At 45.5% G+C, this 25,256-nt stretch overlaps 1 protein-coding gene across 4 annotated transcripts in view; it reads left to right on the top strand.

The window, feature by feature from the left end:
* Positions 1–24,314, top strand: part of cfap96 (cilia and flagella associated protein 96) — a 40,315-nt gene extending 16,001 nt beyond the window's left edge. For 3 of the 4 annotated variants that reach the window (XM_070879105.1, XM_070879085.1, XM_070879095.1), the window contains exons 5-8: positions 8,393–8,462; positions 13,964–14,125; positions 17,906–18,072; positions 21,894–24,314. In XM_070879105.1, coding sequence (XP_070735206.1) covers positions 8,393–8,462; positions 13,964–14,125; positions 17,906–18,072; positions 21,894–21,945 — 451 coding nt within the window. In that variant the 3' untranslated portion in view covers positions 21,946–24,314. The remainder of the gene's footprint in view (positions 1–8,392; positions 8,463–13,963; positions 14,126–17,905; positions 18,073–21,893) is intronic. The other variant, XM_070879115.1, reaches the window with a different exon arrangement.
* Positions 24,315–25,256: the final 942 nt, after the last annotated feature.

A 25,256-nucleotide genomic window follows, 5' to 3' on the forward strand; every position in this document is an offset into this window, starting at 1 on the left:
ACGAAACAGGCAGTGTTAAGGCCTGACAATGTTAAGCTGCGCCACCTCATAATTGTCTAGGTAGCACGCAAAATTCCTGCGCACTCCATATTAACATGATTATAGTTATGATCTCAGTGCTTAAACCACTACTCATTGGCTTAATGCTCAGCAGGTGGACTAATATCAGGGCCAGTCTAATTCTCAGTCATGTGTGGCACAGGCTTTATTCAAGCTTTATTAAAGGGGAGGTGCACTGATGCTACAGCACCTCATTGTCAAGCGTGTTCCAACTGCAGCTACAAAAAGAAGAAGCAGAAGAAGAATGAGGTACACCAAAGCCATGGCAGAGCATCCTCAAAGGGAGTGGGCCCGGAGATTTTCTGATGCAGCTCTGGAGGCACTGGTTGTGGCTGTGGAGAGGAGGCGGGCTGTCCTCTTCCCACAGACTGGAAGAAAGCCCTCGCCACCTCCCGAAGGATGTAGCAAGAGATAGCCACTCATGTGACGGCCAGCACTACGGTCCCTAGATTGGCCATCCCGTACCGAAAAAAGTTTCATGACCTCACATGAGTGTCAAGGCTTCAGCAAAAGCCATATCCCACCATTTGCACCACAAGCCTCACAAACTGCTCAATGCACCACATCCCCAACACTCATCGACCAACAATCTCTACCTATCACCACTCACACCTCACATTCAGAGCGTCACTTTACCCTCACATCCTCACCACTGCTGCAAGACTCACACCCAAGTCTCACACCTTTCAGACAATGTCAACCACTCAACTATGACAGGCACATCACCCAAAAACATTGCACCACACTCACACACTTCTCTGTCTCTTGCAGGCCAAGGTAGCTCATAACCGGAGGGAGCAGCAGCAGACAGGTGGCGAGCAGGCTGACATCCAGGACCTCAGCCAGCTGGAGGAGAGAGTTCTGCAGATAATTGGGTAGGATTGTAGAGCGTGGTTCAACCCTTGGGTACGGTCATTCCTAATCCTTCTTCTCACATCGCACTTCCACCTCATCACACAATCTCTTCTCACTTTCAAACTACTGATGCTGTATGCCTGCATATCTGGCTTCCCCCGCAGCATACCTCCCGTCACCATATCCTGACTCTTGTGCCTTTCTGCTTTCAGATAATCAACAACAAGCACCGGAGCAGCCTGTCCCCGAGGTGATGCCTGAGGCCGAGGGGGGAGATGAAGAGAAAGAAGAAGAGGAAGTAGAAGACATTGGGGTCGAAATTCAGGTCCGCCAGAAAGCTGGCGCACTTATGATTTTTTAAGTGTTTCTACTGTCGCCTAGGAAGAGGTCGACTTTTGATCCATGTTCAGGTCTTTGTCTTTTATTTTTGAGAAGACCGGAAGTCGGTCATAATGAGGGCAGAGGTACGGCGGTAAGTGCTGGTGACGGACGGAAGTTGGGATGGGACCAAGTCTCCGGGCGGAACGGTGGTGACATCAGTACACGTGTGCGTCACCACGTCTCTCCCTGTAATAACTCAAGAGTCTGGTTACTGTAAACTCACTCAAGTGCAACCTGATCCATCTTTATTCCAGCCCGAGAGTGCCCGTGTGACAAAGACAACCAGCTTATATACAGGTGACCAAGCACACATGCCACATGCGAACAGCCCGATGACCTCCGACCGCGGCGCCCTCTGGTGTCTGCTGACCCCCAAGCATTAATGCATAACAATATCCCTTTTTTTAAATCTTAAGTCTTTTTACAAATTAAGATGGTCTAGGCCTTTCCTTTCACGAGTTGATCGTCTCAGTTCAACTTTGGTTCTGGGCGAGCGTTCTGAGTCTGTTGAGACTGAGGGCTGAGTAGCCGATCTGATGGGAGTGGTCCTGACCACATCAGAGACTGAAGGTTCAGAGTCAGTAATGTCAGCAGAGCCTTCTGATGAGTGGACAATGGTTGATTGGTCACTGACTGCATCTTCCTCACTCGGTTCCAGTTCATCCATGTGCTGCAGTTTAACCTGGTCAAGGTGTTTCCTGCATGTTTGCCCATTCTTGAGCACGACAATAAACACTCTGTTACCTTCCTTGGCTGTAACAGTGCTGGCGACCCACTTTGGATCTTGACCATTGTTCAGTACATAAACCGGATCATTGACCGAAATGTCACGTGACACGGCAACACAATCATGACACCATTGCTGACTTTGCCGTCTGTTTTCAACACGATCATTCAAATCAGGATGAACAAGAAAAAGTCTTGAGGTTTCTCTTCATCAGTAGGAGGAACCCCAGTAAGCGTATGAGGTCTTGACCTGTAACTGAGCAATATACATGACAACCGTCTCTGCAGTGAGCCCTGAGTTACACATTTCATACTTTGCTTGATCGTTTGAATGGCACGCTCTGCTTGACCATTAGAAGCAGGCTTGAATGGAGCTGATCTCACATGTCTGATGCCATTGAGTTTCATGAACTCCTGGATCCGTTGTCGCTAACAACAATGTCAGGCAAACCATGAATAGCAAACATGATGCAAAGGCTCTCAGTGGTAGCTGGGTAACATAATAACACACTCTATCCACTTAGAATATGCATCTACTACGACAAAAAACATCTTTCCTTTAGGAACGGGCCCGCAAAATCAATGTGGATCCTGGACCATGGTTTGGATGGCCACGACCACAGACTCAGCGGAGATTCCGCTGGTACTTTGCTTAGCTGCATGTAAGTATTGCACTGATGCACACATGATTCCAGATCACAGTCAATTCCAGGCCACCATCCATGAGACCTAGCAATGGACTTCATCATGACAATACCAGGATGAGTGCTATGAAGTTCACATACAAATTTTTCTCTACCTTTCTTAGGTATGATTACACAATTATCCCACAGTAAACAATCTGACTGAATGGATAGCTCATCCTTGCACGGTTGTAAGGTTTGGTCTCCTCACGCATCTCCATAGGTATGGCAGACCAATCACCACTGAGTACACACCGTTTCACAACCGATAAAATAAGGTCATGGCTGGTCCAGATCCTGACTTGTTGAGCAGTGACAGGTGTTCCTTCACTCTCAAAAGCATCCATTGCTAACAGTAGATCTGCAGGTTGAGGCGTCTCCATTTCAGTTGTGGGTAAGGGCAGACAACTCAGTGCATCGGCACAATTCTCAGTACCAGGTCTATGACGGATGACGTAATCATAGGCAGACAATGTTAGCGCCCACCTTTAAATGTGGGACGATGCATTGGTATTAATACCTTTGTTTTCCGCAAACAATGAAATTAGTGGCTTGTGATCCATTTCTAGTTCAAAACGAAGACCAAACAGGTACTGGTGCATTTATTTTTACCCCATACACACAGGCCAAAGCTTCTTTCTCTACCATACTGTAAGCTCTTTCCACTTTAGATAGACTTCTCAAAGCATACGCAACAGATTGTAGCTTGCCCGATTCATTTGCTTGTTGGAGTACGCAGCCAATCCCAGATGATGAAGCATCACAGGTCAATACAAGATGCTTACACAGCTCATAATGAGCAAGCAACTTGTTTGAACATAGCAGATTCTTGGCTTTCTCAAAGGCTCTATGTAGAGATGCACCCCAGACCCAGTTGTCACCTTTTCTTAGTAACACATGCAGTCAGTGGCTCTTGTAAATTGCTCAATCTGGGTAAGAAATTACCAAAGTAGTTGAGTAGCGCAAGGAACAAATGCAGTTCTGTCACATTCTGAGGCCTGGGTGCGTTTTTGATGGCCTCGGTTTTCGAATCAGTGAGCCTGATGCCTTCAGCATCAATCTTCCTCCTGAGGAATTCGACTTCAGGTGCCATGAAGACACACATCGAGCGTTTCAGCCTGAGTCTCACTTTGTCCAGACGCCGTAGGACTTCAGGATTGTTTAGATGTTCAGCAGTGTCGCGACCTGTGACCAGATGTCATCTTGAAACACGACAGTTCTGGGAACGGACCTCAGTAAACTCTCCATATTCCTCTGAAATATGGCTGCAGCTGAACGAATCCCAAAAGGACATCTGTTGTAGATGAACAGTCCTTTATGGGTGTTGATGCAGGTGAGTTTCTTCGAAGTGTCGACAAGCTCCTAGGCCGACGTCAGATCCAGTTTCGTGAACGACTTTCCACCAGCTAGCATGGCGAACAGGTCATCAGCCCTCGGTATTGGATACTGATCCTGTTTCGAAAGTTGGTTAATCGTAACTTTGTAGTCTCCACAAATCCTGACAGTGCCATCACTCTTCAACACAGGAACAATGGGACTGGCCCACTCGTTAAACTCGACCGGTGATATGATCCCTTCACACTGGAGTGTGTCAAGCTCAATTTCAACCTTCTCCCTCATCATGTATGAAACAGACCGAGCTTTGTGATAGACAGGCCTTGCATTGGAGTCCAGGTAAATCTGCACCTTGGCCCCCATAAAATTACCAATGCCTAGTTCAAACAAAGAAGGAAACTGTTTCAATACTTGAGCACATGAAGTATCATCCACTGAGGACAACATCTTGACATCAATCCAGTTCAGCTTGATTTTCTCGAGCCAATTCCTGCCAAACAGCGTTGGACCATTATCTGTGATGATCCATAATGGTAGCTCATGAATCACACCGTCATATGACACTGTAATTGCTGTACTGCCGAACTGAGTTCCTTAGTGTAAGTACGCAACCTGGCATTGACTGGACTCAGCTTCGGTTTCACAGCCTTAGTGTCCCACAACTTGTCAAATGTCCTTTGGCTCATTATCGATTAGCTCGCACCCGTGTTCAGCTCCATTGATACAGGCACGCCATTCAGCTTCACATTAACGACTATCGGCTGGCTCTTGCTCAGGAACGAATACAGTCCATTCACTTCCTTCTCAGGTTGCGTATCCGAGCCACCACTGAACTGGTCCTCATCAACCATGTGGTGAGCCGCACTACGCTTGCTCCGTTGTGGACACGTCCTCTGAAGATGCCCCACTTTTGAACATCCATTGCATGAGTATTGTCTAAACTGACACTGATGAGGCCGATGATTGCCCACACAACACCAACACGGTGAATTCTGGATCGAACCTGTTGGCGGGCTCTGAGCTGCGGCAGGTTTCATGTAAGCAGCTCTGCTCGAAGACGATACCATCTCGTTTACAGTATTTTCCGTGGAACTTTGACTTGTCAATGATATCTGCCTCAAATTATCATCCGTCATCATGCATGCCTGGGCATTCGCGATGGCCTTTTTCAAATCCAGCGTCTCTGCAGCCAATAGCTTCCTGAGGATCGCATCATGTTTGATGCCTATCACGAAGACATCACGCAGCATGTCTTCCAGCATGTTTCCGAACTTACACGGCTCAGCAAGACGTCACAGGTCGGCGACAAATCCCGACACGTCCTGGCCCTCAGCACGAACATGCGTGTAGAAATGGTAGTATGATATGACAATCCCCTCTTTTGACTTCAGATGGTAACCCACCAATATACACAATTCCTTGTACCCTTTTTCCGCCGGACGTACAGTCGAGAGAACATTCTTCATGAGGCCGTAAATTTTCGGACCACAAATGGTGAGGAGAACTGCCCAGCGCTTAACTACGTAGGCCTCTGCCTCCATGCCGTTGGCCACAAAATACTGATCCAGGTGGTCGACAGAATCCGCCCAATCCTCACCCTCCACGAATCTCTCCAGGATTCCAACAATGCCCATTGTGCATGCGAAGGTTCTTAGATTACCTCGTCACCAATTGTAATGACTCAAGAGTCTGGTTACTGTAAACTCACTCAGGTGCAACCTAATCCATCTTTATTCCAGCCCAAGACTGCCAGCGTGACAAAGACACCCAGCTCATATACAGGTGATCAAGTACTCATGCCACATGCGTACAGCCCGATGACCTCCGACCGCAGCACCCTCTGGTGTCTGGTGACCCCCACGCATTAATACATAACACGCCCCTCATTTAAAAAGGGAGAGAAGCAGCGAATTTTTAGGTTCAGCCACTGGGCCACCAGGGAGGGTTTCGGCCGGGCCAGCGGTCTGGCACCCATCAACAGCAGCCTGGCAGCGGAGCGGGTGCCAGGCTGCCTGTTGATGGCCTAGCCGAACCCAGGGCTATAATTGTCCGGCTGATCGGGGAAGTCGGCCGACAGAAAAAAACATGGCGGTCGTGGCAGTGAGCCCTCCCCTTGAAGAGCCGCAGCGCTGCCATGGCTCACACACAAAAAAACAGGTGCACCGACAGAAAAAGCTGTTGGGAGCACCGCGCGACGGATTAACGATTTGTTGAGGTAAATTTCACGAGAGTGGGATGGAGGTAGGGGTTCCCGGCGGGGTGTGCACTTTGATGGCTTGGGGCGGTTGGCAGCAGTGGGGCGAAACCGGAGAGTGCTCGAAAAATCCCTGAGGTGAATTTGGATCGTGGCGGCCAATCGACTGCAACGCGGCGGCCACCCGAGTCCACCACATGGCTGCCGCAAAACAGCGATAACTGGCCCGATCTGGACCCCGAATTTCGGCCCCATTGCGTCACTGCATCTGTCACTCGCAGACACCAGTTCAGAAACTGGCACTGTCCACTCGACTTTAGGGGCTAGTGGAGTAGGGGGATCTGCACAGGTTGAAGCACTGGGCACAAGTGAGCTGCAGAAAGGCCGGAGGAAAGGTTAGCTCGGGGGAAGCACCCCAGAGGGTGAGTTCGAGCGAGAGTTCTGCTGCACAGAGGAGGACCTCGATGGGACAGCCTTCAGAAGAAAGATGATGGGCATGCACACTGAATTGATAGGTGCAATCTCAAGCCTGCCAGAGAGCCTCGTGGCAATGTCAAGGGGCGTGGAGGAGTCCACCTCCAACACTGCACAGGGATCTGCATAAAACTTGGAGCCCAGGATTTCTAGGCCGGAAATGATGGGTGGCTATCTCCTGCGACATCCATCATGTACTGGAAGACTCCTCCCGAGTGGTTAAGGCAGCAGAGCCGTTGCTTTAGCACCCTGATGGTCTGCTCGATGATGTTCTTGGTGGAAGCATGGCTCTCATTATATGAGTGCTGGGCACAAGTGGTGGGGTTGAGGAGGGGAGTCATGTGACAGGTGGAAAACGGATAGCCCTTGTCTTCAAGCAGTCACCCTCGAGTTTGTTGTGGTGGCTGGAAGATTGCTGACACACTGGACTGGCATGAAGGCATCATGGCTGCTGCCAGGATAGCGGGCATTGACCATTAGGAAGCGCTAGGTAAAGTCGCGCACCAACTGCACATTAAGAAAGTGGTAGCCTTTGCGGTTACGGAAGATATCAGGATTGTTCTATAGCGCCCACAAAGCCACCTCGCTGCAGTCGATGGCGCCCTGCACCACAGGGAAACCTGCTGTCCTGCCAAAGCCACATGTGCGCTTGTCCCGTTTCCCTCTGCTCAGAGATAAAACAACGTAGTTCCTTCTCGTGGTATAGAGAGCCTCTCTGACCTACCAGATACAGCAGTGGACGGCGAATTGTGAGATGTTAGCTATGTCTCCTGCTGCCGACTGGAAGGATACGCTGGCAAAGAAATGGAGGGCCACGGTGGCCTTGACTGTCACTGGGAGAGCTATGTTCGCCCTGCCCTTAGGCTGCAGGTCTGGTTGCAGGAGGTGGTAGAGTTCTGTGGCCGCCTCCTTGGTGAAGCAAAGCCTCCTAATACACTGCTCCTCGTTTAAATGGATATGAGAAGTGCTCTCGGAAGACCCTAGGTGGGTAAGGCCTTCTGTTTAGAGCGCTCCTGGCCCTCCTCCTCCCTTTGTGCATATCTTCTCATCTTCGCTGCCTCCGCTCCCTCTCCTGAAGATACTCGAGGGTGTGGTGGACTGCCAGTACAGCCAAGTGTTGCGAGCAGAAGCCTTTAAATAATAATGAAGGCCTTCTCCACTTGCCACAACACTCCCTGTTAGCTAAGAACTTTGAAAGAAGTTAATAAAGCCGCTGAAGTTGCAGAAGGTTGCACAGGGCCAGTTAAACTGAACAAACATGTCAGGTGCAAATGGTTGCTGATGATCCCTCTAAATACTGGAGCCTCCTTCCTGCTTCTCAATGCTTGCTCAGCTTGGTGTAGTTGAGGCATGTCGGTAAGTGGAACGACGAAGTCCAAACACGCAGCTCAGGCATCAAGTGAGCATTGCACACTCACTGCCCTCACGATCTGCTTCATTTGAATAATTTTCACAATCGCTGCTATCGACAGCGCTGCCGGCCATCCGAATATGGCAGCTGCTGCTGGACCTGCCGCCAACTAGCGGAAGAGCGGTGACCACCATTTCTTCGCTCGTTTAGACGGTAACGGGTGGCAATAAACCACCAAATTTCTAGGCCTCAGTCTTTAGATCCTTATGGAATAACAGAAAACAAGGTATGATTGACTGAAACAGGCTGTAATGTCTTGAAATATTTTCACAGGTATAGTCACCTTACCATAGGACCGTCATATGATCACTCTCCAGATGCTTATTTGATAAAAGGTACAAAGGTATGGCCGACTGCAACAGTAACTGAAGTGTTTTTGCATAGTGCTACAGCCAAGGACAATAAAAGGCCACTTAGTCTATCAAGTCACTCTAGTACCCAAGCGTTCCCAATCAGCCAAGCAACTGCACAGTCTTTGGTACCAAAATTCTGACAGTGCCATTTTTCCATTAGGACTGAGTCAGACTGGTGTTTCTGCCCACCTTTAAATGGTGACACTGACCCTGCAATCGGAATAAGAATGCTGGATAAGCATTACAGTCACATGGAAATATTGAAGACTATTTCGGCGGGCTTGAGACAAATGGGCACAAAGAAATCCAATGCCATCTTCAGTGCTAATATCTGAAAAGGATGCAATACAATGCAGCACTGCCTGGAGTGGGTACATCCATTTATATCCGCCCCCTTTCACTTCTCTAACATATTTTGGTCCTTTTTTTGATGTGGTGACTAGAATTGAACACAGCAGTCCAGGTATCCAACCAGTATGTTGTAAATCCATAGCATAACCTCGAATATTGATACTGGATTATTTCCAGAGCTTATTTGCCTGCCTTCCACATCTCTGATTAATGGTTAAATGCTGGCACATCATTGGGATATAGTTCCAGCAAGTTGGGCTTAATGCTAGCACCCACTGCAGATGTGATATGCACACAATCTACCTATGACAAAACAGGGGGCTGTCACTCAGCAGGCTCATTCGTATTACTTTTGTACAAGGTAAATACTCCTTTAACCAGTGAAAAGAAGCACACATGTACACACAAATAAATGCACAGTTTAAAAACAAAATTAATTGGGAATAAAATATAGCTAATAACATTAATTAACCTTTGCATACTTTTCAGAATCTATTGCCACTCAAGGTTATGTTTCCTTTTTGAAATAACATAAATTAGGCACTAGTTGACGCAGTGAATGAGCACATTCCCCATTGATCTTGGGTAACATCGATTGATGGGAGGAAAATCTGAGTGTCCTAACTGCACTGCATTTTCCATCTCAACTCAGTTTTTAATGGCTGGCTTTTCACAGAATGGTGCGATGTTTGGAAAACTTCACAGTAATACAGCTCTCAACTCGAGGCTATGGCATGTTTTCTGAGATTAGTTTAAGGTAAGCACAGTAAGACTAAAGGTCAGGGCCGAGTAATGCTTTTGGGGGCAGCTCTCCCTTCGGAGCCTATACTGTAATATAAATAAGAGGGTGTTCATTCTTCTGGTTGCAGGGAACTCCACATTGTCGTTTCAGTTCCAGCCTCAGGAAGCAATGCACTTGCAACAAAACATAAATGGCCTTTGCCAGGGATGCTTGCTGTCAGAGCCGCTATTTTGCACTGGTTGCAGGTTGATTGAGCTCTCAACCTGTCCATACAGGTTGGCAACTGTAATTGTCTCATTAATGGTCTGTTGGAACTTCCCTGACATTGGGGCTGTTCCATTGCCAGAATGGTAAAGTTGCAAAGATGACTTCCAGGCACCTGACCCAAGGTAAATTGGTTCTTTCCATTTTTGACACTGCTATAATGATGATTTTCAATTCGCAGTGATTCAACTTAGATTAAAATCCTCATACTTTGCTTTGATTGCAGCTGAGTAAAGCTGCCTGAGCTCATCATTAATGGCCTCTTTGATCCTTAACTGTGTTGACCCTAAATAACTTGGACTAAAATCAGTCATCATCCTGGAAGATAGGTACTTATATTTATCTATAATATATGAAGTCTAGCATATAGTGCACACTTCCTGTCTGTCAGAGTTATTTCCTGTCATCACACTTATGCCATCACACTTTCACCATAACACTTTGTTGATTGGCTCGTAGTAAAACAGCAGCAAAATCACAACTGAAGGCTGGACAACCAAAAGCAAGAAAAGTGGCTAGAAAACACATAGCAAGAAATTAATAAGGACTTTTGAAAACAACCAATCCTGAATGACCAGATAGGTGGACTTCAAATTGAAAAAAAACAATGGCCTAGAAATTCGAATCATTTGCGCCCCCAGGGGGGAAAATGACATTCCGCCCGGGCACGGCGCCACTAACGACTCCCGCTAAATTCCGGGGAAGTTTAGTGGCGGCGGTAACTTGTAGCACCCCGTTCCGTTGTGCCGGTGATCACTGTGCATAGCGCCCCGCTATTGCCCTGAAACAAAAATTGGGGAGCACCCCTTGAAGCTGTGTTGGGCGATGTCAGCGACAGCTTCAGGGGACGTGAACCAGGTCACTCGCTGGACGATAATTAAAGGGAAGATGGCGGCCATTTAAAATTAAAATCTGGCAACGTTCTTCTGCGCCCCATTGGCGCTTCGATTAGGGGCTCCGTGCCACCATCACTCTGCACGGTTCCCCCGCTCCCCAGTGGTCCATGGAGGCCCGGTTCATCCCTGCAGAGTTTGCAGCATAGCCCCTTCCCTTTAAAGAAGGGATTTCTTTAAGAAAAAAAGGAGATGAAGCACTTGAATGGCTCAAAAATGTTTTTGAATAAAAGGCTTCAACTGCCATTTTTTCCTGATACTGAAAATTGTTGCATCCAAAATGAGTTTTCAAATAAAGTTTAAGTATCACAAAGTACATATTTCACAACAGGATGATTAAATTTGCCAATTGAGTTGCCTTTTGTGTCTTTTAATGCCTTTAACAAAGTTCTTAGTTAAAGGCCTTAATTGCTCCCTAGGCTTAGACATGGGCCTATAGATTCGACCCCGCAGCTCCCGTATACCGGCACTAACTGGTCTACTAAGCACCCAATATGGCGAGCAGGAAGCACACAAACATTTCTGGCCAGAAATTATATGCCCGCCATATTGGGAAAGGAAAATAATAGGCGACCTTTACTCATACCTGAAGCAAGATTAGGTCCTTTGCGTATTCAAATAAGAAGTCTATTACCCAACTTGACTGTCACTCAGCAAGATTGGTTTGCCCCGAGTCAGGGCATGAGGGAAGCCATGCCCCAGATTGCCAGTGACCTGCAAGGTATGTGTTTTTACATTAACTTACCTTAATGTGGTGACTGGAGGAGTGGGCCTGCTCTTCCCGACCCCACATTTAACCCCCCCCCCGCTCCCCACCCACCGATCGGCACTGCTCCCGATCCTCATCCCCGGCCTCTTCTCCCGACCTCCAGTCAACCCCCATGATACCCGGCCCCTGTGATTCCTGGCCCCCCGATCCCCAGCTCGACCCAACCCTGATCCCGACCCCCAGCTCCGATCCCCAAATCCAACCCCGGACCCACTTACCAGAGCGCTGCTAGCAGCATCCTAATATTGCACATCTCTTTGTCGGTGGGGTTTGATGCTGCGTTGGCTCTGATATAATGAGGCCCATGGCTTTATATCTGCGTTTTGTTTGAAATTTCAATTTCCGGAAAAAATGGCAGCCAAAACCTTTGTTTTAAAAATATTTTTGAGTCATTCAAGTGCTTCAAATTTTTTTCTTTAAAAAATCGATTTTTTTCCATTTGTAGGTTCTCTTGTCAGGTCATTCAGGCATGCCCAAAAATGGTTGTAGTGCTGATCGTTAAAGCTGGTTTTGTTGAAAAAATGGCAGCTGTCATGAAAGATGGCGGCCACCATTTTGGAGAGGTCGGCAGCGTAGCTACTGCCCGCGCTCGCCTCTCCCATGTAAATATGCAGATTGTGACATCAATCGGCATGCAACACCTGAATTGACTGCAATTTTGGACATCGCAGCACTCCATAATACGCCCTCCTAATCACGCGTGGAAGAACGTGCATGCAATAGCTCTACAGAGATGCTGTCAGCGTTTCCTAAAGGGACACAAACGTCTTTCAGATAAGTTTTGATTTCAGCTTTTGGACTTTTTAACATTTTATTGGAGTAGTGGCTTGGTGCAATACACTTAAAAAGTTGTTAAGGGAATGCTGCTAGACACCTATAAGAAATATTCCCAGCCACGCAGCTTAAAGAGAACATTGCTGGCAAGGCTTTGATTGTTAACGAGAGGCATCGGAGAACACCACTTACTCCCAAACCTGGGGGCTGTAATTGCAGTCCCCTTTGGGCTGCAGCATCACATGGACGTGAAGCAGAGGTGCCAAAGGGAACAAGCTGCTCGTAGACAGAAGAGGAAGAAGCAAAAGAGGAGGAAGCGGAAGAACGGAGGCATCCCAGACAATCCCTTTCTGGCCGGGATATCCGGAATCAAATCATTCATCTGCAGTATCAGTGAATATAAATCCAATTCCCCTTTCACTATTTGTCCCAGACCTTACCTTCCCTCTGTTACTGACCGCAGTGTCCTCTTGGCCACAATGCTGAAATAAAAGCCACCACAAAGCAAACTTCCCAACTTTATCCACATATGCATCCAACGTTACGTCAAAAAATTAACTAATCGCCCTTGTGGATTCACTTAGTGACTGTCTTGCATGTGCCTTTGCTTATCCTAGTGATGTACACATGATCTGCGTCTTGTCCCACATCTTTCTTTCTGGAGTGTCTCCTGGACCCCTGTGAGTAGAGGACCTCTCTTCCAGTGTTGACCTCCTGCACAAAGCTTGTGTGCTGTATCCGACCCTGGGTGCCCTTTCCCTGGCTTGTTGAGTTATTTGTGTTAGGGCTGAAGCACTTTTACCATTTTTTATCTGCAGAGGGGAGTCCAGCTTTAAGAGCTGCAGACTGCCTAGTGTGGAACAACTTTTTGTTGTGTAGAAGGCAGTTGAGCTTTAAGGGCTAGACACTCTCTATTTTTGAATAATTAAAAAACAATTCAGAATGCAGTTCCCCTTTAAGGGCTCAAGATTGCTTTCAAAACTGACAGCATTACTTTAAGAAAATGCTACAGTGATGCCACCTTGGGCTTCCTGTTGAGTGCACAGCCAATCAGTAGTGCGATAGTGACTGGACTGTGCGCTAAAATCATTTAAATTAGCAGCAGCACCACATTAATGTGCCCCTGCCCATTTTCGGGCCTTATCGAATTTCCCGGCCTTTATTTTTTTCCCAGAGCTGCGACTCCTGTAGTTGAAGGCAGATCCTTTCTATTAATTTTATTCACCTCTGGTTGAGTCCCCCCAGCTTGGTTTTAAAAGTCATGACACCATTGTGTTGAACGCGGGGTCCGTGTCATGATCTGGCAGCCCGGTACTCCGCTTGAGTGCCGGGCTGGCCCGGCACCCCGCTCCCCGTTCCCCGGTGATCCAGGTAGGGCCCCGCAGAGATTGCAGCTCGACCCTCCCTTTTAATGAAGGGGAGGGTCCCTCCTTCGCGGCAGAGCTACGTGGCCTAGTCCTGCACCCCGCTCCCGACCCATCTTAGCATCCCAGAGAACAAGTGGAGTGCATGTTTTTGCGCCCCACTTCCTCTCGGGGGGTGATAAGCCCAATTTCGAGAGTGGGGTGGGACATCTGTGCCTGGCGCAAATAGTCCCGCTTCGCGGATGTTACCGTCCCCAAATAGGATGCAACGGAATTTTTCCTGCTAACTTCTGTTCCATTTCTATAAATTGACTACAATGTGGTACTTTTACAGAAAGAACAGTTACTTGGAGGACCATTTCGATTGAACCTTTACCCGAAGGATTACTTTGATAATAATCCCTACAGCACTGATAATATTTTACCACCAATAAAGCCAGTTGCACCAGAAAAAAAAATATCACCAGCTTTTAAACCTACCTCACCTGGAAAATGGGTATGTATGTGATTTCACCGCTTTGGTTCGTTTTAGGGTCATTTCAGTGCAATGGCTGGTCCGGATACCTGATTGGAAAGATTCAAACAGCGAGTTGCGGGAAAAATAGGCATGGTTTTGGGAGGCGTCACTTCGTTCAAGAACATTGGAGAGGAAAGGGAGGTTGGAGGTTGGAGATGGGGCAAGGTCAGAGGGGTCGAGGGTGGATGTTTTGAGGAGGGGTAATGCCAGCAGTTTTGAAAGTGTGGGAGGTGTGTACAGAACCTGAGGAGAGGGAAACAATTACAATATCAGCATGGGGTCGGAAGGGATGTTGGGTGGTCAGTAGTTTAGTGGGAATGGAGTTGAGAGAGCAGGAGATGGATTTCATGGATAAGATGATCTTGGAAGAGGGCAAGTGAGGAGATAGGAAATAAATTAGTGAAAGACATGGGTTCAGGGTAGGGCAGAGGAAATGGTGGGGGAAGTTTGACTTGGTGGGCAAGGAAAAGGGGAAAATGCGATGGAGACGGCTGAATGCTGGTCTCAATCTTAATGACAAAGAATTCCATGAGCTCTTCACGCTTGCTATTAGAGGTGAGGCTTTTAGGGGACAGAGGAGAGGAGTTTAAGGAAATAGTTGGTAATGGAGAAAAGAAGCTGGGGACTATCTTTGCATTCAAGGATGATCCTTGATCAGTGAATAGTTTTGGCAGAGGAGAGCAGGGCCCTATAGTGCATGATGTGGTCCAGCAAGATCTGGCAATGAATGACTAAACTAGTTGTGCACCAGATATATTCAAGTCTGGACTTGAGGGAGTGAAGATTGGGAATAACTAAGCTGGGAGAGTAAGGGTTTTAATGGGATAAGAGCATCAAAGTTGGATTTGAGGAAGTGATTGATCAAATTGAGAGCTGCAAAAGTTGCAAGTGATTTGGGGGAAGAGTTTTTTTCCGGGGCAGATGCAGAAGGAAGAGGGGTTGGAGGGGAATGTGAATGGTGAGGGATACAAGAAAGCGATCAGAGATAACCTTGTCTGCAATCACTCGCTGCTGCAGAAATGAGGCCTGGGTTATTTATACTCTTGGGCTTCATTACAATGCCACCGGTCCATTGCTCATGGGAAGTGGCTGCCGACCTGTGGAAAATCAGGTGGTGCGTGGCTGCTCGCTGGTAGGTAGGTTTAGCCAAGGGGATTCTGAGAGGATCTCGCGGGAGAGAAGAGGGGTGTCTGGGCATTCCTGCTCCTCCTGCTCCACAAAGTGAAAAACATACCTCTCAAGACCTCCTCACATCCCGATCCTCACCTGTTTCGGCCTGGATGAAATCCACAGTAATTCCTCGCTCAGGATGGAGTTACAATTGCAATCTGAGTGCACTGTTGTCATTGGACCCAGATCTGCATATTTAAAGAAGGACCCCACCCGCCGGCTTTCGGCAGGTCGCTTAGCTCCCTGTCCAGAAGCTTGTGCAAAAATTGCGGATGGTAGGATTCGGGCAGCTTAAGGCTGATAACTAACCTGGGCAACTTTAACTGCCCACCTGCATAGTTTCTGCCAGGCGGGTAGGCAGTTAAAATCTCTACCTCAGTTTTCATTACATGGTATGTGGGATTTTTCAATGGTGCTTTTGGGGATTAAATTTTAGAATGTTGTTCATTATTCTACAAAAACTGTAAATAAGTAGCCTTATTATATATGTGAATAAATAATTAAGCTGTTTGAATTGAAAGTGGCCTTACCAGAGAATCTTGTGAAAAAGATTATAATGAAGTACAGCCCTTGCTTATTAATAAATTCATGAAATAATAGAAAGAATCGCAAATTAAAGTGGCTTTATCAGAAGATCAATAAATAAACTGCAATACAGCAGATGAGATATTAATCAATTAATAAGATAAATATAGTTGACATTTCAGGTTGATGACCTTTCATCAGAACTGTTCAGTTGTTCAACTGATCACAACGGAACTCATCAGTTCTGATGAAAGATCATCGACCTGAAACTTGGGGGCGAATTTAACTCTACTTGCTCAGCAGAAACCTGCCGGGTGGGCAGTTCAAATTGTTCTGGCTCTTAGTTGTCAAAAAGTTGCCATGATCGCAATTTTAACCTGCTTTTCTGACCAGGCAACAAGGACACATGCCCAGAGCCAACAGGGTCCTTCTTTACATATGCATGTTGCAGCTCGGTGACATAATTGAGACCCGACTGTCTTTTTAACTCTGGCCTTTGCGGGGTATCCACCTGGATCTAAAATTGGGACTAACTCGGATTCTCTCTCCACAGATGCTGCCTGACTTGCCGAGTGTTTCCAGCATTTTCTGTTTTTATTTCAGATTTCCAGCATCCGCAATATTTTTCTTTTGAACAAATAGTTTTGGATTGACAAATTGAAACTAAGATATAAAAAAAAAATAGACGGGGCAGACAAACTAAAAATGGTCTTACCAAAGACTTGGTGAATTGAAGTAAATAAAGTGGGGCACGGAACTCAACAATTAATTAATTATATATGTGGGCTTGCAGAATTAAATCGGGCTTACAGAAAATGGACAGAAAAGCCAAAAAATAAAGAAAGAAAGAAAATTGAACTAAAACAGGGTAAGCATCTTTACTGGAATCAGAGAGAAATGAATTAAATAAAGTGGGATGCAATCAATGAATTCATTCAATAAAGACGGAACTCAGTGAAATGAATGAAGTAAAGATGCAGCATTGCTAAATTTAAAGTGACCTACATGGAATCTGGAGAAATCTCATTAAATAAATAAATTAAAGATAGTTGCCAGTAGCAATTGTTGAAATTAATAATTCCTCAGTTAAAAGGGGCCTTACACATTAGCAAAATTAATTAAATAGCTAAGTGGCCTTTTGTTGGCAAAATGAAGTAAATAGACTTAGGTTTTAAGAATTCAAAGTGGCCTTACAAAAAGGCAAAGTTAACTAATTACAGCAGTAGGTTTCAAGAATTCAAAGTGGCTCCACATAAACTCAGTAAAGCAGCAGGAAATGTCTTTAATGGTTATACAGAGAGTTAACATAAAAATGTAAATGCAAACTGAATTTACTTGAGAACTTACATGACTGGAAAGATCAGTTGGAAATAAAATGGTGGACACAGGTGAACAGGTGACTACAGAAACGGTTTCACATCGCCAACTAATGGCCAAAGAATACAACTGTATCATGACCATTGACATAAAAAAATTGAATAGAAAATGTTGAACTTTCAACTTTGCGGGTGTAAAACGGGCAGCCGCCCATTCAGCTCCTACTAGAGTTAAAAGTCCCTCCAACAATTTATAAAGGGAAAAATTGACACAAAAGAGAAATCCAAAAATATGACGCATGCCCTACACAAGTTTTTAATATAATGACGATTTGCGTAGTTATTGTGGATGAGGAAAATAATATTTGTTTAACTAATCTATTTTAATTGATTTTTATCTATGAACTGGTAACTCCATCTAAAAGTCCTGTGATTAATGTGAGTTTGTTATACGAAGTGCCCAACACATAAAAATTGACTGATTCAAATTTCCCAAGAGCTAATCCAAAAAAGACAATTAAAGCAGATAATTTCATCCATCTGTTATATTTCCTTGCTGTAGGGCCCAATTATTTATGGCTATTTGACACTTTTTATACAAAGCTTACTAATTCCTGTTGAAGGCAATTTCAGCAGCATATGTACAACTTCGATTTACAATTTGGTTTCTAATAATGTCTTCACTTTTTTCCCTATCTCATTAAAATTAACATTGAGTTCACTTTATATTCTTTTCCCTTTGTTTCAGCCTGGTGGCATGAAGGCGGGCACATTTGACATTTATCCAGAGCATTTCAGTACCTTATCCAAACCTGCGAAGGATGTTCCCACAACTGTTCAGCATTTAGTTTTCCGACCCAACCCCGGACTTAAGAGCAGGCCAATTAGAAGTGTCCTTGCAGCAAATGTCAGCAGGTAAAGAATGGTGCCAAATTAGCTAGATTGTTCGTGTGTATGTCAGATAAATAATGAGATGTAAGCAAAATTGCTATTTCTCTTTTGAGAATTCTCAATGGATAATAATAATCATGCCACTTCCAATTATTAGCATCGCTTTTTGGAAATCTCATTAGCCTAGAGCAGTCACAAAACTTTCGCATTTTAGTGATGCTAGTAAGCAATCTTATTGGCCAATAGTAATCATGTGACTGGATTTTGTTTTGTACAAGACCTTGAGAATACTGCGTCCAGTTTTGGTTCCTGCATGTGATAGGCGATAAAGAGACTATGGAAAAGGTTCAGAGGAAGGCCACAAGAATGTACTCATCTTAAAAAAACTTTAGTTACTCAGGGAGGCTTAAAAAGCTGGGGCTATTCACTTTGTAGATACATAGTCTTGGGGGTTATTTGATAGAAGTATATAAAAAAGTTAATGAGCTAGATTGTGTTCCTGTTAATAGATTATTTCAATTTAACAGATTGAGGAAGAACAAAGGTCACATTCTTAAATCTCACAATGGTAGGGCTAGGGTAGATGTTAGCTGGTTTTTCTTTGCTCGGAGATTAATAGAACAATGTCTACCACAAAGAGTGTCTCAGTGGTAAAAGTGGAGGGCAGAGAAACCTAAGGCAAAAAGCAAAAAGGGTCACATTACAGCAAAATTCTAAAGGGGCAAAGTGTGTTAGAAAGACAAGCCTGAAGGCTCTGTGCCTCAATGTGAGGCGTATTCGGAATAAGGTGGACGAATTAACTGCGCAGATAGCAGTTAACAGGTATGATGTAATTGGCATCACGTAGACATGGCTCCAGGGTGACCAAGGGGTATTCAACATTTAGGAAGGTTAGACAGAAAGGAAAAGGAGGCGGGGTGACATTGCTGGTTAAAGAGGAAATTAATGCAATAGTAAGAAAGGACATTAGCTTGGATGATGTGGAAACGGTATGGGTCGAGCTACGGAACACCAAGGGGCAGAAAACGCTAGTGGGAGTTGTGTACAGACCACCAAACAGTAGTAATAAGGTTGGGGACAGCATCAAACAAGAAATTAGGGATGCATGCAATAAAGGTACGGCAGTTATCATGGGTGATTTTAATCTACATATTGATTGGGCTAACCAAACTGGTAGCAATGCGGTGGAGGAGGATTTCCTGGAGTGTATTAGGGATGGTTTTCTAGACCAATATGTCGAGGAACCAACCAGGGAGCTGGCCATCCTAGACTGGGTGATGTGTAATGAGAAAGGACTAATTGGTAATCTTGTTGTGCGAGACCCCTTGGGGAAGAGTGACCATAATGTGATAGAATTCTTTATTAGGATGGAGAGTGACACAGTTAATTCAGAAACTAGGGTCCTGAACTTAAGGAAAGGTAACTTCGATGGTTTGAGGCGTGAATTGGCTAGAATAGACTGGCAAATGATTCTTAAAGGGTTGACGGTGGATAGGCAATGGCAAACATTTAAAGATCACATGGGTGAAGTTCAGCAATTGAACATCCCTGTCTGGAGTAAAAATAACACGGGGAAGGTGGCTCAACCGTGGCTAAGAAGAGAAATTAAGGATAGTGATAAATCCAAGGGAGAGGCATATAAATTGGCCAGAAAAAGCAGCAAACCTGAGGACTGGGAGAAATTTAGAATTCCGTAGAGGAGGTCAAAGGGTTTAATTAAGAGGGGGAAAATAGAGTACAAGAAGAAGCTTGCCGGGAACATAGAAACTGACTGCAAAAGCTTCTATAGATATGTCAAGAGAAAAAGATTAGTGAAGACAAACGTAGGTCCCAGGCAGTCGGATTCAGCTGAATTTATAATGGGGAACAAGAAATGGCAGACCAGTTGAACAAATACTTTGGTTCTGTCTTCATGAAGGAAGACACAAATAACCTTCCGGAAGTACTAGGGGATCAAGGGTCTAGTGAGAAGGAGGAACTGAAGGATATCATTATTAGGTGGGAAATTGTGTTATGGAAATTGATGAGATTGAAGGCCGATAAATCCCCGGGGCCTGATAGTCTGCATCCCAGAGTAATTAAGGAAGTGGCCCTAGAAATAGTGGATGCATTGGTGATCATTTTCCAACAGTCTATCAACTCTGGATCAGTTCCTATGGACTGGAGGGTAGCTAATGTAACACCACCTTTTAAAAAGGCAGGGAGAAAGTGGGTAATTATACACCGGTTAGCCTGACATCAGTGGTGGGGAAAATGTTGGAATCAATTATTAAAGATGAAATAGCAGCGCATTTGGAAAGCAGTGACAGGATTACTCCAAGTCAGCATGGATTTATGAAGGGGAAATCATGCTTGACAAATCTTCTGAATTTTTTGAGGATGTAACTAGCAGAATGGACAAGGGAGAACCAGTGGATGTGGTGTATTTGGCATTTCAAAAGGCTTTTGACAAGGTCCCACACAAGAGATAGGTGTGCAAAATCAAAACACATGGTATTGGGGGTAATATACTGAAGTGGATAGAGAACTGGTTGGCAGACAGGAAGCAGAGAGTCGGGATAAACGGGTCCTTTTCAGAATGGCAGGCAGTGACTAGTGGAGTGCCGCAAAGCTCAGTGCTGGGACTCCAGCTCTTTACAATATACATCAATGATTTGGATGAAGGAATTAAGTGTAATATCTCCAAGTTTGCAGATGACACTAAACTGGGTGGCGGTGTGAGCTGTGAGGGGGTCGCTAAGAGGCTGCAGGGTGACTTGGACAGGTTAGGTGAGTGGGCACATGCATGGCAGATGCAGTATAATGTGGATAAATGTGAGATTATCCACTTTGGGGGCAAAAACGCGAAGACAAAATATTATCTGAATGGCGGCAGATTAGGAAAAGGGGAGGTTCAACGAGACTTGGGTGTCATGGTTCATCAGTCATTGAAAGTTGGCATACAGGTACAGCAGGTGGTGAAGAAGGCAAATGGTATGTTGGCCTTCATAGCTAGGGGATTTGAGTATAGGAGCAGGGAAGTCTTACTGCAGTTGTACAGGTCCTTGGTGAGGCCTCACCTTGAAGATTGTGTTCAGTTTTGGTCTCCTAATCTGAGGAGGAACGTTCTTGCTATTGAGGGAGTACAGTGAGGGTTCACCAGACTGATTCCCGGGATGGTTGAACTGACATATGAGGAGAGACTGGATCAACTGGGCCTTTATCCATTGGAGTTTAGAAGGATGAGAGGGGATCTCATAGAAACATACAAGATTCTGATTGGACGGGACAGGTTAGATGCGGGTAGATTGTTCCCGATGTTGGGGAAGTCCAGAACCAAGGAACACAGTCTTAGGATAAGGGGTAGGCCATTTAGGACTGAGATGAGGAGAAACGTCTTCACCTCAGAGAGTTGTGAACCTGTGGAATTCCCTGCCGCAGAGAGTTGTTGATGCCAGTTCATTCGATATATTCAAGAGGGAGTATATGGCCCTTATGGCTAAGGGGATCAAGGGTTTTGGAGAGAAAGCAGGAAAGGGGTACTGAGGGAATGATCAGCCAAGATCTTATAGAATAGTGGTGCAGGCTCGAAGGGCCGAATGGCCTACTCCTGCACCTATTTTCTATGTTTCTATGTAGCACCAATACTGACTGAGTTGGTAAAGTCCTGAAGGATATAGCTACCAGATTGGGCTGTGGCAGATGTGAGAACCAACATGAAGGATAAACCTACTTGACTCATCCTCACCAACTTACCTGGCACAGATCCATCTGTCCATGACAGTATTGGTAGGAGATCTGTTATTCAGTCTTTGTCTGCCTTGTGTGAAACCTTCACTAAGACTTCTAATTCATTTTCTTTGCAGGGCTGTGAACAACATGAACTACAAGAGTATCAATCGAATAATGGCATACTAATGTCAGGATAAATGGCTTGTGCAATGAAAAGCTTTGTATTTAATAAAACAACCTTGAAAGTCAGCTACATATTGAATGTGCTCTCCAGCACACCTCTGTCATATCTCAATCATACTATTTTAAACAATGTGCAACTAGTGGAATATGAAAATAGCCAGTCTGGTGAAATTATGTTTTTTGTAAATACTATGTTGCAATGACTAGACAATGTATAATTACTCGTGTTTTAATCATATTTGTACCTCTTTTGTTTATTGAAATAACAACAAAGACACTGAATGAACCTTCCCCCACCCTCATCCCTCGGTCCCGAGTCTGTATTGAGAAAATATCTGGAACTGTTTCCAGGCTACTGGGCATTCCCATTAACTCTCCTGAAGCCCAGCAAGACCTACACCAGTTGACATAGATACCACACTGGGCCTTCCAAAGGCCAAAAAAATGATCACCAGCAAAAGTAAATAATCCCACAAGGGATCAACTAGCTTAAATAACTGCCTTTTTCTCCTTTAGGGAAGTTCAGGAAATATTTTGTCAATTTGTCTTTGACTGCTTCAGGATATCTGGCTTCACTATTGGAGTGGCATGGGGCTGCTCTGATTTTCCTTAGGTCAGTCAGGGTGCACCTCTGTTGCACCTGTACAGGTGCAGGCTATCTGCCCCGACTGTGAAACAGCGGTCTTAATTCAAAATTAAAATGTTGAATTTCTAATGTAGCTCTACAACAATTCATCAACGTATATAGAGCTCTGCTTGATATTCTGATCTGTCAGAACTTTATGTAACGACAGTGAGCTATAAATAAGTATATCTTGCTTGTAAAACCCATATGCTGCAATGAACTGAAATCCAAACTCACTCTAAATTTGACCGGAGACCAGACTCAATAGCACCCACCTAAACCACAGAGGTTGGTTGATATAAACTTGCTGCTGGATTCTACACCTGAATCCTGACTGCTTCCTTCATTGTAAAACCAATCCCCCTCCCACTGAACTGTTTGTGACCAATGTTCCCTATAATGTTTTCTGGGTGCGTAGCCCCTTTAACAGGCTGCGTACCCCATTCAAATGATCACGCATGTGTGTTTTTTTCCTTTTTAACAGCCGGTGAGCCAGCTGCTCAGGAGCTGCAGTCAGCTGTGCAGCCATGCAGCTTAACGGGAACGTTGTTTGTGACTTGTAGGAAACTCTTTTGAGTTTACCTGAAAATAAACATAAACATTAAAACCATGCCACCCGCCTGGGTGACACAGCAGACATTTTCAAGGCCCCTTTTTTTTTTTTGGTTTTTTTTGGGGCGCTAAAATCAAATTTTTCCAGTGCCCCCTATAAAAGGGGAGGGGGACACTAAAAGCACCGGCAATGAAAACAAATTAAACTTTAAAACGTAAAATCAAATTAAAATTTGGTTGCCGGGCGTGATGATGCACTCCAGTCCCTCCGGTGCCCACCTCTCGCGGAAGGCCGCGAGCGTACCGGTGGACACCGCGTGCTCCATCTCCAAGGAACCCTGGACCGGATGTAAGAGCGGAAGAGAGGCAGGCAGTCAGGTTGAACGACCCCCTCGACCGCCCGCTGCCTGGACCGGCTGATGGCACCCTTGGCCGTGCCCAGGAGCAGTCCTACGAGGAGGCCTTCGGACCTACCCGCTCCCCTCCGCACAGGGTGCCCAAAGATCAGGAGAGTGGGACTGAAGTGCAGCCAGAATTTCAGGAGCAGCCCCTTCAAATAATGGAACAGGGGCTGCAACCTCGTGCACTCAATAAAAACATGGAACACGGACTCCTCCAGACCGCAGAAATTGCAGGCGGCCTGTGAGTCCGTGAACCGGCTTAAAAATTTATTGCACGGCATTGCTCCGTGCACCACCCTCCAGGCCAAGTCCCCGATGAATAGTGGGAGGACCCCTGCGTAGAGTGCCCTCCATCGGGGACCCCCGCCTCCTCCAGACGGCAAGATGGTACGCCATGGCGTGTCCGGACGGCCGGCGAGGATGGCAAAGTTGAGAGTGTGCAGGAGCAGCCCGTACAGAAACCCCTCCACGCGGAACTGAAAGGCACGGAGGGGATTTCCCCGAGGCGGCTCAAGTTGTGAGACGCCGGCGTGACTTGTAGGAAACCAGAAAAAGCTAACCAACAGCTGACACAGTCCCAGCTAAGATTATCCACTCAGGTTTGAGGTATTCCTGGAGGTCTGATCATGTGACATTGGATCATGTGACATCCAGTCACATGACATCAGCACCACAGTTTGAAAATGTTAATACATTATTGCCCCAGTTTTTAATGCAACCTTGAGAAGTAGATTATGCTTACAGTTTGTAAATTTAATCTTAGTTTCTGATTTCAAAATTCAGATGTTGATTACATGAGAATTAGGTCTCGCACCTGTGATAATAAAATTGTCTTTCAAAATTAGCCAGTGTTGTCAGTTAATCAGGCCTTAATTTATTTCCTGATATTTAAAGCAGGATTAGCATTCCTAGCCATTATTTAATAGTCAAGTGGCCATCAAACCACTTGAGAAGTGCAAAATGAATGTTAGAAACATAGAAACATAGAAAATAGGTGCAGGAGTAGGCCATTCGGCCCTTCGAGCCTGCACCACCATTAAATGAGTTCATGGTTGAACATGCAACCTCAGTACCCCATTCCTGCTTTCACGCCATATCCCTTGATCCCCCTAGTAGTAAGGACTATAACTCCTTTTTGAATATATTTAGTGAATTGGCCTCAACAACTTTCTGTGGTAGAGAATTCCACAGATTCACCACTCTCTGGGTGAAGAAGTTTCTCCTCATCTCAGTCCTAAATGGCTTACCACTTATCCTTAGACTGTGACCCCTGGTTCTGGACTTCCCCAACATTGGGAACATTCTTCCTGCATCTAACCTGTCTATAAACCCGTCAGAATTTTAAACGTTTCTATGAGATCCCCTCTCATTCTTCTGAACTCCAGTGAATACAAGCCCAGGTTATTGCAGGTGAGTCCTGTTAGGCCTGATTTCTGCTAGTAATGTTGAAATAATGCTCTAGTATAGACCAAACTCACCCAACAGGACCTGAACTTAGCATTCTTCCCCAGAAGTGCAGCAGAGGGGCAAACAGCTGATTGAACGACCCATAAAACAAGCTTCCCGCCCGGGTTGCCAGCAGCATTGTCCAGAAGACTAAAAGCAAATTCTGGGAGACTCCCAGAGAATCTGACCATCCAAAACAGCATTGGGTATAGGCCAACATGTGAAAACAAATAGTTACATTGAAATTGCAGGGGGGCACAGGTTAGTTTTTTTAATCAACTAACAGACAG

This window comes from Pristiophorus japonicus, chromosome 1 (assembly GCF_044704955.1).
Source record: "Pristiophorus japonicus isolate sPriJap1 chromosome 1, sPriJap1.hap1, whole genome shotgun sequence".
Classification (NCBI taxonomy): Eukaryota; Metazoa; Chordata; class Chondrichthyes; family Pristiophoridae; genus Pristiophorus; species Pristiophorus japonicus.